General features: G+C 44.6%; 1 protein-coding gene across 1 annotated transcript in view; it reads right to left on the bottom strand.

Moving 5' to 3' along the window:
- The window catches only part of HYDIN (HYDIN axonemal central pair apparatus protein), a 3,273,799-nt gene that overhangs the window by 1,282,670 nt on the left and 1,974,871 nt on the right, over window positions 1-16,258 (bottom strand). The window contains exon 44 of the mRNA XM_069654775.1: window positions 5,686-5,824. Within this exon, the coding sequence (XP_069510876.1) occupies window positions 5,686-5,824 (139 nt within the window). The remainder of the gene's footprint in view (window positions 1-5,685; window positions 5,825-16,258) is intronic.

Here is a 16,258-nt window from a genome sequence, read left to right as displayed (position 1 = left end):
CCCCCTCTAGGGATTCACTTCTAGACTACATCAACTCTGCCCTGAGGAAGGCTTCTACAACACCAACCTATTTAGGCCCGCCGAAACGTGTTTTTCCCGTTGCTGGGTTCCGCTCCCGCCTGGAAGCAACCCCGGGAACTACTCCATAATTTCTCATACACGTTGGCAGTCAATGATATGGCAAAATAACTACATGTCATTAGTTGATTATGAATAATTCAATTCTGTACTAACCAGGGTAATTTCTTACACACCCTGGTTAAAACCCAACAGGCATAACTGCCTTTTTGTGGTTTTCTCTGTTCTTTTTACTTATTGTCTCATTGCATTATTTTCTATTCCAATTATTTGTTGAAATCATAATGTACATATGCTTTGTTGTATGTCTCCTTTTCATCTTTTGTTATGTTGTTTTTTTTAAAAACTTGTAAAAAACATTTTTGAAATACGTTAAAGAATATGTGTACTCCTTAGGTTTTTTCCTTTGGCTCTGTTGCTCCTGTGACTTTCCTTGAAAGCATATGCCTTATAAATAAGATGGAGATTCAACCATAAAATCATTGTCACAATTTAGGACTGTCTTGTGCGTGGGTTCCTTTCTGAGGTTCCTTGTATTTACAGTCCTGACTGAAGGCATTCCTCCATAGCCTCTTTACCATCTTTTACTATAGCCAGGAAACCATCCTGTTCCTCACCTTCCGGGAAGCGTTCAGCCGCTGATGTCATGCAGTCCCACAGGGTATATGTAAATCTTGCTAAAGTGAAAGTAACATTAGTCGATTTAAGGTTCATGCTGCCTGAAGTGAAAACTTTCTGGGCCCAAGCATCAACTTGTTTTTATCATCCCTTTCTGGTGGTAAATGATGATGGGTAAACTGATTGCCTAGTGGAGGTTGCAGCTTGCTCCACTAGACTTTCAGGGGAGGGATGTTTGGGGAGGGATGTTTAGGTAGAAATTCCGGATACGATAATGATGGCCTGTATTTTTGTACACATTTCTTTTTTACTGCTGAAATAGAATCAGGAGTATTCCAATTTACCATCACCCTCTTCTGAAGTGCTTTATGGAATGGAAGAACAGGATCATTTAGAGGACCTTCACTCAAGATATCGGTCATGTCATCCTGGTCAAAATCTGGGGAAGCTGCCTTCCAACCCATAAAATCAATGACCCTTCCCATAAGATTCCTATAACTAGGATCAGCATGATCTGTGGGTTCTGGTCTCTCAAAATCCACTTCAGGTGAAGTGTCTAGGCTACTGGCATTTTGCAGACAGTCAAAGATCTGTTATTTTGGAATTTGGGTCCACTAGCTCTTCAGGGAACTCCCTGGTTCCAAACCTAACTCCAGATGAAGTGACATCCTCTTCAGAGGAGTGTTCTTCAAAAATGGATGACATGGATCTGAAAAATTCCTGTCTGGGTTGAGGATGGAAAACTTTTTCAGGTAAAGAGGGTGATATTGACTTAGGCATGGGTAATGGCGTCGACTTGGGTATCGGGATTAATGAATGGCTCGATAAAGGCATGCAAGGCTTCTATAAAGAAGACGCTGGCTTTGAAGTTTTCGGAGACGGCTTCGACACTGTCGAAGGCGGCTTTGGTACAGTTAAAGGCGTCAACGCCATTTTCACCGGCGGCTTCAATGCAGTAGTCGTCGACTGTGTCGAGTCTCGAGTTTCGACTTCGACGTTGAAGTCGATTCCGCTACCACAGATTTATGCACCAGAGGTTTTGACTTTGTACGAGGCGTCGGGGAACTTTCCCTTGATGACACTCTCGACTCTTTTTCGGCTCTCTCGTGTTTAGATTTTGATTTCCCTTTGTCACTTTTAGCGTGGGTCACCATGCGGCAACTTCGAGGTGGTCTGGGCCGCTTTCTCAAATATTTTAAGCATCGAAGCCCTAAAGGCCTCCCATTTTTCTGGGGAATCGTGCTTTGATGGATAAGTTACTCTCCTCTCAGAAGAGGAGGAAGAAGATCTGTGATGTCGCTTTCTTGACTTTTTAGTCGAAGACGAGGAGGATTTCCCTGAGCGACTCTGATCTCTACCTCCTCGACTCATGTCGAGATTTTCCACTATATTCATCAAAATCTTTCTGTCTTTTGGAAGACTTCTAGGTGTCCTCCCCCACCACCAGCTTACCTCTACGTTCCCTAAGAGCCTTATTGGACATGGCCTGGCAGGCACCGCACTCGTCAACCCGATAGTCTGGGCTGAGTCACCAGAGCCAATTCCGATGGGGGTCGGTTATTGACATTTTCCTACCACACTTCTGACATTTTTTTAACCCTTTCTTGGGTGTGGTGGGAGTAGATGATGAGGACATCGTCGAGGAAAAATCTGACGCGCCGTTCGTAACACGAAGCAGTTGCGTCGGAAAAACGGAACTTGGGTAACGGGCGCTGCTCGAGCCCTTTATACAGTGGATGACATCGACACTCTACGGCAGCTCTCGAGGGACTACGACTCTGCGGCCTCTAACACAACGCCCTCTGGTGACTTTTTTCCGAAGCAGCAGAGCTGGGATACGAATATCATAAAATGAGGAATACGTGGGAGGACACAATCCATTCGAAGTAATGTTAGATTTGTTTAGTTCCAGGTTTTTTTAGCCTATAAAAATCATTAAAACAAAACCATTAAAACATTGCCTATAGCATTCAAGCTATGCAAAAGGATCATTAGAGTGTGTTAAAGTACATACTATAATTAGGCGAAATAAAATCTTGCTTTCTTCACATATAAGCTTGACAGAACGATTTGGTGAATACAAAAATCACATTAAAGTTCAACGTGGGTCAGCATAAATAAAGGGCATGTCATCTATCCTGGACATCAAAATTGACAAGTATCAATGTGAAGCAGCAGTTTGTCTGATGTGCAGTGTCTGCTATAGAGGTCATTAGCACATAAGAGCATTTTAACCAGTGGTCGAAGTCAATGAAAAGTAGTAGTGGAACTATGTTCCCTACTGGCCTGCACCACTTCAAACAGACCCCATCGCTGTGCCCCCTCCCATGCACAATAAAAACCCCAAAACACATGTTCCTTCTCTTTAAGGAAACGTCCTGTGCGGTGCACTGAGGGCGCAAGTTTCAACTTCTTCCTACACTTTTATTTTAAAACGAAACCGCTCCGGAACGGTTTCCTTTTAAAATAAAAGTATAGGAACGGTAAAACTTAATTAAAAGAAGTAGAGGAGCACCGCTCCCGACCGCTCCCGCCCACTTCGACCACTGATTTTAACAATGTATTGAGGATCACAGGAAGTGGCAAATTGTTCTCCTTGTGCATCTATACAACCTGCATTTACGTGTGTCATACCCTTGCCAGCTTCCTGCCAAAGAGGCAAATTGTACATTTGCCAGTCTGAGTATTATCTACAAGGCCTTCAATGGGAATGGCTTAAGGAAATGTACAGTGAGCAGATGAGGGCAGATGTTCTGGGTTAAAGTATGGCTCGATGCTTGTGAATCCTAATACCATATGTCGTATCCCAAAACACCAGTTTGCACGATATTAGTGTACCCTTTGTAAACTCCTTAACCGCTGCAGGCATTTTATTGGAATGCCAATCACAATTAATGCTAAAAGTTATATTATTTTATGATATGATGATTTAAATCATGCACCGCTGCCATTTGCATAGCCTCCTTGCGCTTACTTGGCTCTGTAAGAAAAGTGGGTAGGGTTGGTTAGTGAGTGAAGAGGGATAGGATAGAGGTTGTGCTCTTCTGTTGATGCTTGCAGAACCAGGAGAAACTGTCATCTGTAGGTGTGAGTTTTCTGGGTGAGCTTTGTTGTGGGCACAGGGCGTGTTGTGTCCGGAGGAGTAGTGTCCAGTGTCTCGGTTGTTTGCAACAGTTTGGTTTTGTGGCGTGGCTAGTGGTGAGTGGGTGGTTTGCATATTTTTTGGTAAGTAGTTTTGCTGGCCCTTTTGAGCATGTGTAGTATGTGGGAGGTATGCAGGTGTGGAAAAGAGGAGGGGGTGTCTAGTTGGTTTACGTTTGGCTCTGGGTGTGTGGTGATTTCATTGTTGGTTCTTCAATTCCTATTGTTCCGTGTTTGCTTTGGTTACAGAGTTTAGTTTTATGCTTGTCTCAGTGAGTTGAATAGTCAGGTTTTCAATCGTTTTCTGAAAGTTAGGTGGTCTTCCGTCATTCTTATTTACTTTGGTACCAAGTTCCATAGTTTGGCTATCAAATAGGACAATGCAGTTCCTCCGATGATGTAAGGACGTTCCTGCCACCTTCTTAGCACTGGGAACGTAGTCTCAGTTGCAGTACAGAGGTTGTTGCTTTCAGGCCAAACCAAACACCTGGTAGTCCTATGTGGTAGGCAACTTGGATTTATTCATTTGAACCATTTTAAAGACATTGTTCCAGGTGAACTTGTCACCCAATTGAAGACTTCTCCTTAAGGTTTTAGATGAGATTACAACCGTGTCCTCATTTAGTCTAAGAGATTCCAAGCAAGCTTTCACATTTTATAGAGCATATTGCTAATACTATAGTTAAGGTTGAGCTAGATATGGTCATTTGTAGCCAGAGCATCTGTTTTAGAATTAAATAATATTGCTGCAGGGGGTATACATCCAAAGTTATGTTCTTTAAAGCGGGCCTCACTTGACTTGAGTTTTAAAACCTTTACAGCCCGCTCAGAGTGTATCTTGGAGAATTGCGGTATAACATTCTCTCCAAGCTAGTATGATCCTTCTTCTTGGAAAGCTACACCCAAGATGGTCTAAAAAGCTCACCTTCTGTAAGCAAGTCGTTTCTATCCAGATGTTATGTTTAAAGATTGAGTATTATGCCATATATTTGGACTTTGTGACTTAGAGGCTAATTATTAATCACCAGAGTTCATACACTGAAACTGTCAGACAGGAACTGTAGAGCCTAGGGGGTAAAATAAATTGAGGTTGTGCTGTGATACTGTATATACTCTATAGGATAGTTATCATTTAGGGCAGTTTCATCTTTAATAATATACAATAAATCAAAGAATAAACAAGCAATACAAGGTAGGGGACAAGACATGGCTGTGCCACCCTTATTAGCAAGAGCCTTTTTTGCCCCCAGGGTTCTTCAGCCAATGCATAGTAATCACTGCAAAACTATCGGATTGCTAAGTGATGCAAGGTTTGGAACTAGGGTGTTAACATCTGGTTGGAGTTGGAAACCAGCCCATTAATGTGTCCAAATGCTATTTTCATTTACCCATTTCACAATTCACCTTAACACCACCTTCCCTTAGATCTGCTCAACTATGTCAACAAGTAGGATTGGCTGATATTTTCCTCGGTCACCTATATCAACCTTGTCATAGGCCGGAATTATTGCTGTGCTCAGCGAACTTGTTGAGTCCGTCCACCCCTTATTTATTGCATTAAATGATATTGTAGTAAAGAGAATCCACACCGCAGGCTCTGTTGAATAGTCAGTAAACTGCTGAATTTAAAAGAAAATATTCTAACAGTAGGCATCCAGTAGACATCCAGCAATTGCACTTACAAAATATCAAAAGTCTATCATCCAACATTTTTAGCATGCTCTGCGCCCCATGTGTCTGGTCTTGGTGATATGGTGTGTCTTCCTTAACCTGGGTCCTCTAACGAACATCCCATTTAATCAATAAAACAGATGAATGCAAGGTCTAGAGCAAAGATAATTTAGTTACCTCTTCCTCTCGCGTAGGACCTTCAGACGTTGCCCGTCTAAGAAGGCTTTCTCTTCCTCTGGGAGAGCATCATACTCTTCCTCATCCATCTCCTCTAGGCGGGCCTTCTCCTTCTCAATCCTCTCCTTCTCTTCCATTTCTGTAGTCAAATCAATGCAGGAAAAAGGTAAGTCAATGACCTTACAGTGCAAAGCTTCAAACAAGGAAGATCAACTCAGAAAAGCAAAGAGTTACAGAATATCAAAAGTTATTGAAATGACACATTACCCAAAAGCAACCTCTTATGCTGGTTGGTAGGATGAGCAGGTAGCTTGCTAACTACTAAAGCATATGTGATTGACTGAAATGTGCTGTTTTTCAATGTACGTAAGACAACACAAAGTCATGGGGTTGAAAGTAATACCAGAAGTATAGAATGAGTGCCAACCATGCCACCAGTAGAAAATGCAACAATATATCCCATTAACGCTGTTAACAAGTGCTTGCTGAGTTGTTGGCTCTAATGATGGCCTATTTCTAGAGTAATTTTTTCTGTAGCATAGGGAACGAGAGAGTTTCTTGCCCAAGGACGGGGGAACAAAAGAGTACTCTGAATTAGACATATACATGTTTCGTTCTCTTGAATGCAAAGCCTTCAAAGACATACTGTAACAAGACTTGCAGTTCTTACTTTCATAACAGAATCCTAAACAACACAAACTGGGCTCATGGCAGTTTGCCTTCGATATGCCCTGCTTGTAGTTATCACAATATTTAAACTCTCAAGGGTTTTTGCTTATTTTGGATGTCAAGCTGAAAGCCTTTTGCTAAAAGAAATGTAAGCTTGCTCATCCATTGGAACCCAATGGCTCCAACAACACTGTTCAAGTCTCTCATGTCTGTCATGAGGAAAAACAAACACATCATGGTCAGAAGTGGTGGCATTTGCACTGTGTAAGACCGAAAGAACCATCCTGCGATTATTGTATGAGGCCCTGGGCATTTATGATTTTCCCTAAATAGCTTATTTTATTTATTTATTTAGTGCACATTTGTATGGCACCTATACACAAGTGTTTCCAGCACTACTAGACAAGTTGGGGCCTGGAGAGGGGGCGGGGGGGAGTGACATAGGAGAGAAATAGAACAAAAATTGTTATATTGGCCTTGTGACAATATGACCGTGCAAGTGCAAGACAACGTGGTAAGTGCAGAGGGAGGAGGGAGAAGTGCAGGAGTGGGGTGCTCAAGGGAGGGGGGGTGGACAAGTGCTGGGGGGGCAAGGAGGCAAGTGCCAGGGGTAAGAGACGGATAGGAGAGGATGAGTGCAGTGGACAGGAGGACCAGGTTAGGGCTATTCCGGGAAGGGAGCCTGCGGGCAAGTGCTGGCAAAGGATGCTGGGGGGACTGGTGGGGGCGGGGTGGTCTGGCGCCTCTGCCACTCTAAAGGGACCAGACCCCAGTCGCAGCTGCAGAGGGAACGTTTGCATGGGAGGTGAAGAGGGAAGGAAGAGGAGAAAAGGAAAGTCTTGAGAAGTTTCCGGAGCTTAATAAGATCCGCCTCAAGTCTGAAGGGGACAGGGAGGCCGTTCCAGAGGAAGGATTTATCCCTGATGTGCACTCTTGAGCCTCATTAGAAACACAGATAGTGATTCAGAGGACCCAAGTCCTACAGGGCCAGGCTGTTTTAAGGACCCGGGTTTCCCCGTTTTAGTCCCATCCTACGACTGGTTGTGTGGGCTCTGCTGGTTGGTGAAATCTTTTGAGCCCAGTTTAACACTGTCAAGAGTTCTCATAACGCTGTTGGGAATTGCAGGATGCTGGTTTAGGTGCCCCACGGTGGGCATGTACCCTGGAACCTGAAGTGCAGAACCTCAATTCCCAGATGTCCCGATGTGTATATATACACATCACAACTTTCAGGCTTCATGTATACCCGACAGGGGTTCTGACAGGATAGGTTTGTGGGACATCCTGCAGACCTTCACCATACATTTTTTTAAAATGCCCTAGCATCTGCTTGGTTCTGATTGAGATCTTGCCAAACCCAGTAGCTGCTCTCATACAAGCAAGAGCTACTCTCCATACACATATGGTGGCAGAGTTACTGGGAGACAAACAGCCTCATTTTGAGTGGGGTGGTGCGGGAAATGCAGCAGTAAGGGAGTTACCGCCACATTACCGCACAACTATGGTTTTGTCAGTGGGATGGAGGAAAACCCTCAAGCAAAATACTAAAGGTAATTCTGGCACTTTATTGCAAAAATGCAGCCATTTTGGCAGAATTACCACCGTCAGTAATTCCAGGAAAAACCCCATGGAGTCCTGTGGACTCCATAAATGGGGACTAACATCACTATTTGTAATCCGGCGGTAATTCCACCGGACCAAGTGGCGGTAGCGGTAACACAGTTTGTCAAAGTGAAGCGCGGTTAGGATATCCATCTTTTTCTTTTGTAACTTTGTGGTTACAAATACAATGTGTCCAGGATGGGCTCATGGCAGCAGATATTTCTGACCATGGTTTTAACTTTTACTTGGGCACTTTTGCATTTTAATGTATAATGCCATAAAGAGTACCATGTACTAGAAAATGGCCGTGCCACAAACTTTACACCTGTCATTTTCCCTTTTGTCCTTCTTCCCGCCCTCTATGTTGGAATTGCCACATATGCAACACACTTTCCCAGGCAAAGTGGTGGTTCATGTGTGTGACCCGATGTACGGGCTGGGACTGTCTGATCCCAGTCCACATCTAAGCCACAAAGTGCCTGTTAGGCAGTATGTTTGTCCGGTGGCTGTCCATGATAGAACAGCCACTGCCAGTATGAATGGTGCCGATTCTTACCATAGGTGGACCTGGTGGGAACTCCAGTCCAAATCCTGGATACAAGGAAGACTCCTACAGCCATTTCACAGATCATCATTGGAGCCAAGACCCCAACGAAGAAGTGCAACCCACTGAAGAACCAATGACGACTGTTGCAGCTGACCAGAATTGCCTCCAGCCCAGTCCTGCGCCTCTGTCCTGATCTGAAGAAGGCCATTGTCGGTACTCCACACCTGGACTGGAGAGAAGAACCTGTCTTGACCCCTGCTTAAGGATTCGTGCCTACTGAGCCTTCAGAATGTCCAGCTTGCCCCATCAAACGGTATATAAGCGAAACAATCATAGCCTGAATCCAAACCAGGGAAGGTTCCTTCCAGAAGTTCCCATCTTATATTGATTCTCGTGCTTCTTAAGTATATTGTCATTTGATCTTATCGCTGCACCTTACTATGGGGTCTTGCTGGCTAAGTCATGGCTGGTATGTCATAACCCAGTTATCGACTAGACCACCAGCTTGTTGGAGTTTTCATCTATCCTTTGTGTTTGCCATGTTACAGTAGTAACTATGTGAAAGAACATATACTCTCACTAAGGACAATGTACAACACTTATGGCAGTACTTAAATGAGGACTTAAAAATCGGGCTCATAAGCCCTGCCACAGTCACCAGCTGCCCTCCTCTCTTTTTCGTACCTAGAAAGAGAGAAGAGCTACACAAATGCATTGGCTTCAGGACAATAAACCATACAAGAATTAAGAACCATTATGCTTTGTCACTAATCATTCTTCTGGACCAACTCAAGACTGCCAATGTAGTCACAAAACTGGATCTTCACGGGGCGTACCATTTGATATGCATTCGAAAAGAAGATGAGTTTAAGACAGTGTTCCATATGTGATATGAGATGTACTAATAACCTGTCAATGGCCCAATGCTCTGGCCACCATCCAGTGGCTCATGAATGAAATATTACAGGATATCGTGGATCGGTAAGTTGTCTATTTGGACGACAGATTCATTTTCTCGAGCTCAATTCATCAGCACATCACTCAAATATAGTTTTGTACTGACTGTGAGAATCATCTTTTTGCCAAGGCTGAAAATGTGTTTCTCATACTCAGTGTGTAGCACTTTGTCTTTACACCTCATGGAATATCCATGCATACAGGGAAAGTACAAGTCCAGTTCCAGTGCCCAGTACCCAAGAATGAGAAAGCTTTAAAGGTATTTTGGACTTTTCCCACTTTTACAGCTGCTTCATTTGTGTTTTCTCTATGATCATAGCTCGCTCAGACTTCACTACTTGGGCCTTGCAAGACACTCATTTTGCACCCACCCACCCACTCAGCATTAATTCAGGCGAAGTGACAAGACAACTGGTGCACATCGAGTCCCTAAGGGCCTCAACCTCCACATCTACAAAACTGTCCTGTCCCATGTATGACAATGTCAAAGAGCCAACATTGCATCTAGTGCCCGGTCTGTCTGAGGGTAGGACTGACAGGACCAGCCTTGAACTACTCTCAACCACTCCGGGAGCAACCAGTTAGGAACTTCCAGATCCCAAAGAAACAGGGTTTTCGGGACTGCACCTCCCAAGATGCATCAGGTTTAAAAATCCAAACCCCGAAGTGGATTCTGGAATGTCTTCTAGAGATTCAAACATAGATAACCTTTGGGGAAAGACCAACACATCCAGAGAGAACCCTTATTCAACAAGTGCAGAACTTCGAAGGGAAAACCAAACTTACTCCAAACTTCCCTACCCCCCATCAGCAGTGCTTGTGAAGGAGAAAACATTTCTTTCCTACCCTGCAGCATTTAAGGAGGGAAATGCGTCCTTCACCCTTCCCAAAGGAAAACAATTTTGCACAGGTGGGAACTTACTAGAGATTTTCCAATACCTTATGGAAACCTTTCTAACACCAAAAAAACCCACAAAACTAACTTCTGTGCAGGGGGCCAGCCAGGAGGCAAAGAAGAAGCAGAAGAGAGGGGTAGGCTCAGTGGGGGGTTGAAAAGGCACTTGAAACATAGAAGAAGAGTGTCCTCCATGAGGGGGAGATGTGCGCACTGAACCACAGAAAAGGGGTATGTGTCTTTGAGGAAGAAGTGAGCCCCTGGGGCCCCAGAAGGGGTTTGTGCTCCAGTTAAGGGGAGGAAATTCCCTTGAGACCAGTGGAAATGAACCCACGAGAAGGAGGTGAGAAGTAGTAAAAGAGAATGGCTTTGATCCCCGGAAGAAGGGATGTGTAACAGAAGAGGAGAACCCCTTCAACTCCAGAGGAGGGATGTGCTCGAGTGAGGGGGAGCAGAGCGCCATAAGCCCAGAAGAGGGGCATGCTACAGTGAAGAGAAAGAGGGTGTGAATTTGATCCCCAGGAGAGGGGTTGTGTAACAGAGTGAGAGAGCCCCTTGGCCCGGAATAGGGGAGTAAGTAACGGAGCGATGAAGAACCCCTATAAGGGGAGGATCTTTGGGACACCCTGCAATGGGAGAAAGCCTTACATCCCAAGAGAGGCCTTGGGGTCCCCAGAAGAAGGAATAGGACCACAGCTCTAGAAATCACTGAACAGGAGACCTTCATGCCTGGACCCTTCTGTATGACTTTTTATTTGCTAGGCTTCATACACACTCTTACAGCCATCCTGAAACCATTTCCATGTTTTACTTTGCTTAGTAAACTCATTTAACTTTATTCTAGTGTCAGTAGCTCTGTGTTCCCTGAGCCATGTGACATGTAAATGTTTTTCCCAGTCACCAATATCACAGACTTCACTGCCTAGCAGAGTATCCGTTCCCATGTGCAATTCCACACAAGGGTTCGCCATCTCAAAGTCGCAAATCCTGTGTGACTCCTTTTACACGTTGCCATACACCTCAACAGATTATCATCCCACTGTACTACACTCATACCCTGCGACGCCAACCCAAAGTTGGCAACCCACAGATGGATATTAAAGCAGCCATGTTTGAATTTGCAACCTGAAAAGCCCCTTTATGATATCTAAGTTAGGTCACAATACCAGCACTACCGACCTACAAGTTAACAGAGAAAAGCAAGGCATAAGGCTGTCTTCCCTTGATCAGGTTTCACAATCCAGGACACTAGACTCAAACCGTGTGCTCACAAAAGCTTGTCCCAGGGCGCCAGAGATGACATCAGGAGTGATGGCCTCATCCTCCTGCAGCACAACTGTCTTGACAGGTAGTTCTGATGCTGGGGTGCCTGCACTGAAATCAGGGCATCCGCAACTTTGTTCATCACAGTTCGAACTACCTGCACTGGATACATTGCCAGAGCAGAGGCTCTTCACTGCTGAAATGGACTGCATCACACCTGAGCACCTAAAAAACACAACAACTGCGACCCTATTACTACCTTCACAGAACTTTAACTGTGGAGTGAAAGTTCACAAGCCCATGAGACTATCATGACTGAGTATGCAATCCCTCTGTGGACATGTTTGTGTCAGCATCAAGTAACATTTTTTTGAATACTTTATTTTCATTTTGCAACAGCGACAAAACAAACACTGAGTCCGACCCCAACCGTGAACGCCCGGCCCATTACACCATGCATTTCAACCATGTACATTGCACAGAAAGAAACGTCAGCTACAGTGAAAAGGGCCTGAAATGCATACCTCATCCGGAATTATAGAAAGATAGCTATAGCGGTACCCCCGCCCCCTGTCCTTCGCCTGTGGTAGGGGCAGAAACACTACATCAATAAAGAAGTCCCCTAAGGTGGAGATTCCCAGCTTTCCCACCGACCGAAGGTACGCGCCCTCTTGGGACATGGCCAAACCCATCACATGTCTAGCTGGGAGGAGAGGCGAACACAGGGTTCTAACGCCTATCTTGCCCACCATCTTACTCCTGTGAGGAAGGCATGGTATCAACAGTAGACACAGACAAAAGTGATGCAAGTTTCAAAAACCTTTATTGTGGTATTGTAAAGGGTTGGGAGAATTCCTACCTAACGTTATAATTGGAGTAGTCTCGACCATCAAAGCAAACCAAATAGTCAAGGTCGGTCCGTAAAATCAAAAGAATGGTCTGTGCCATAAACCTATGCTTGCCCTCACGCTTTACAATAAAATGAGTGTAGGGGCATGTAGGTAAAACATAGAGAGTATATTCAAATTAATGTCAGAATGGCTTCGGTGGAGCTGGTGCACAACTCCCGTCCCCAAGTTTGGATCTTTTGGGATTATCAAAGTTCCATAGATTTAAACAGTTCACCAAAAGCTTTCCAAAGTTCACTTTCATAGACTTCCTCAAAAAAGATTCTCCTTCTCAGGATTCATAAAGTTCAGTTCCAAAGCAAGTTTCACAAAGTTCACTTTCGCAATGGGTTCATCATCTTTGCTTTCACAAAACTAGAGGGGTTACATTCCCCAAACGTCGTACTGTTCAGCTTCAACAATTAACCGCCTTGTACTTTAGTTTACAATGCAGTACTTTCAATCAGATTTTCATAACCGGTCTCTCAGGCTTCCCTTGTCTGAGTCACTATCTTTTACCATAACACAGTTTATATTCTTTCAAAGTAACATAGGTCTGTTTCAACAATGCAATGGAGCGGATCTCTCAGGTTTCCCTCAGCCGAGGTTGGATCCTTTTTAGCTTTCAATAATTCTTCTTGTCAGAGACTTTCACAATTGCATAGTATTCTTTTGCCCTATGCGTGACCACTTGACACTTGGGCTTCCTCTTGATCGTGCCTTTTCCACTCTTGCTTGATTTCTTATAAACGTGTCCTTGGCACTCTGGAAGTTGTGTTTCCTTTCTCTTTCTTCCTGGATTCACAATACAACTTATTGTTCCAGCTTCAAAAGAGTTTTTCACAATTAGGCACTCTATTTTGATCCCACTTTGATCTTTCCACAGCTCCCCTTCACTCCAAGAATCTTCACTTTTATTTCACAGAGACTTTTGAGAATGTGTTGATTCACACAGGACCACTCTGTTACTCTGTTTGGCAGAGTGTGTTGCTGTGTCCACTCGCTGTTACCATTGCTGCAAGAGTCTGTCTATGTCAGTGGCCTTCAAAATATTTTGGCCTGGGCCCCCCTGAGTAGAATTTGGGCAGGCCCGGGCCCCCCCCCAAAAATGCCAAATGGACAATATGTACAAATGTCTATGAACTACTGCGCAGCGTCACAGCTCCCTACTCCCAGTATAGTCCCTGGGCTCCCCCACCTGCTCCCATCAGAGTTTCTGGCCTCCCTCATCCCACTCCTACCCAGTCCCTGGGCTCTCCCTACCTGCTCCCACCACTATCCCAGTGCTCCCGCCAACATCCCTTGGGTTCCCACCACCCTGTTCCAAACACAGTCTGAGGGCCAGTGGGAGCTGGTGAATTCTTTTTTAACAAGGTGGGGTTCTGGGGTTTTTCCCAAATGAATTCTTTTTAAATAATGGGTTAAAATGTTGCATTTTAGAACATACTTTGAAAAGAAAATGGGTAAAAAGCCAAACTGTTTGCAATTGGTGCTGGGGGGCCAATGGGGAAAGCCTGGTATTTTGACTGGAGATCTATGATAGATATCCATTAAAACAAAATACCATCCCTGTCCCCTGGGCTCCACAGCACCTCAGAAGGAGAGCTGATTTTGACAGTTGGGTAGGGGGATTGTGCAACAAAAATATTTTTAAAATGCCTTAGTTGTACAACCTTCCCTCCCCCCATCTATCCCTCACTCGCCAAAATCAGCTCAACGGACCAAAACAAACACACACACACATTCACACAGAAATCACTATCATTCATACAAGCACCCATCATCATACACTCACTCATAACACAAGCATACACGCATCCATACACATTTAAATAAAAAAAAATAAATGAACATAAACGTACCTTCGGCAGGGGCCTGTGCATGGGTGCTGAAATGTACCTCTCCAGGTTGCTCTGTCCGTATGTGCGAGGAGGCGCAGGAGCTCCCCCTCTCACATACAGACATGCAGGGCCACAGCCAGCATTTCCAATGAGCTATGCAAGGCTGGCGAAGCAAAACGCCCCCAGCATTGCATGGCTCCAGTGAGCATGTGCGGCTGGGGAACTGAACTGTCAAAGGGAAACTGTGTTTCACTTTGACAGTTCAGCCAGCCAAGGAGCACTCCCTCAGATGGAAAAAGCAACTGAGGCAGTGCTCAGTGTTTCACTGGGCTGGCTCCTCGGCTCCTCCATAATGGGTGAGGGGGCCACTGGGTGGATGCCCTCTCGCCCATTATGGATGAGCTGCCAGGCTCGGACTAGCCTATAGGGCAATGCCCATACCAAAAATGCAAAATGCTAGTGTAGGACAGTCAAAATGGGCCACTTTTTTGGCCAATGTGGGCCAGTTTGATGAGTTACTTCACTATGTACCTAGTAGTTTTGACCATTGTTGCTAAACAAATATTCTTTAAATATCACAATTTGCTAACATTTGAACAAAAAACACCCCCTTCGGTACTATTCAAACAGTCTCTGACTAAAGGAATTAATATCCATTTGCAACTGCGGGCCACTTTTTCATTGGTGCCTGAGATAGTTTTATGGTCCAGTCCGACCATGTGAGCCGCCCCTGCCCATTTCCTCCAAGCTAAAAAAAAAAGTATTGTAATTCTTTTTTTACATTTCATTCTGTGCTCTCGAGCACCCCCCCCCCCTCACATCCTCTAGAATGCGGCCGCGCCCCAAAGTTTGAAGACCTCTGGTCTACGCTGTCTGCAGCTGCCAGGAGGAGCAGCAAATCTGCAAAGACCCTGCCTGTGAGCGGAGCGTGGCGGAGTGTTTGGGAGAGTGTGTTGCTGTGTTCCTGTGGAGCTATTGGGGCAGAGGCCTGGGTACTTCTCTTGGTGTAAAATCAACAAAGGAGAGGGGATGTGTATCGGAAGTCTCACAAGCTCCACCCTTCAAAGGCTTTTCTTATTGATTGCACCCTGTTATTTGTTAATAACATTTAGATCGGTTGCTCACTGGCCAGGATTTAATTAGCAGAAGGGCCTTGAACTTGCTATCTTACTTTGCCGCGCCTAACATTTTGAATATGACGCGTCCACCGGCTCGCAGTAGCTGACTGCGTAAGGCCTCAATACGCGGGTGTGAAAAAGACTAAAGAGCTCGCCGGCAAATCCTAACAACACTCTGGATGCTTGCACACAAATGGCTCAAATTGAGAGCATGGCAATGACACAGCCACCAATAACGTCTTTTTTTGGAGCAACATTAACTATATCGAAAATGGCTACCCAGTTGAACTTGAAAAATCCCAAAGCTAGCAGATATCACAAATGCAGCGATTTCACTGATTATCGACAACAATTACTCGCTACTTAATATGTATATGGGATTACAGCGTGCCTCTCTAGGCGGAATCAGAATGCTGCAACAGAATAATGACAAGGAGAACATCATAGGCATAAAGTTATCTGCCACCGCAAATTTTGTAGGCTCTTGTTTCTTCTACAGATTCCTCTGAAACATCTTCAGAGAGTAACGACATTTCAGCTTCGACTCCACAAAAGGGCAGTCTGGGAAGAAAGGGAACTTGTATGCCGTGTTTCAAGGCAAAGCTAATCATTTCAAAAATAGATGCCTTGGCGCATGTGATGACAACTGTTGCTAAAGAACAAGTGGACATAAAAACACTACTGCAAACATAGTGGATGAGATACTTATTAATTCTACTTATCCGACTGCAGAAGTAAGCACAGAGGTAAATAGTGGGATGCCACTTGGCAACGTGTTTAATCTGCAAGAATTA

Source organism: Ambystoma mexicanum, chromosome 1p (assembly GCF_040938575.1).
Source record: "Ambystoma mexicanum isolate Mex_15411 chromosome 1p, UKY_AmexF1_1, whole genome shotgun sequence".
Taxonomy (NCBI): domain Eukaryota; kingdom Metazoa; phylum Chordata; class Amphibia; order Caudata; family Ambystomatidae; genus Ambystoma; species Ambystoma mexicanum.
This window is presented reverse-complemented; position numbering and strand designations above follow the sequence as displayed.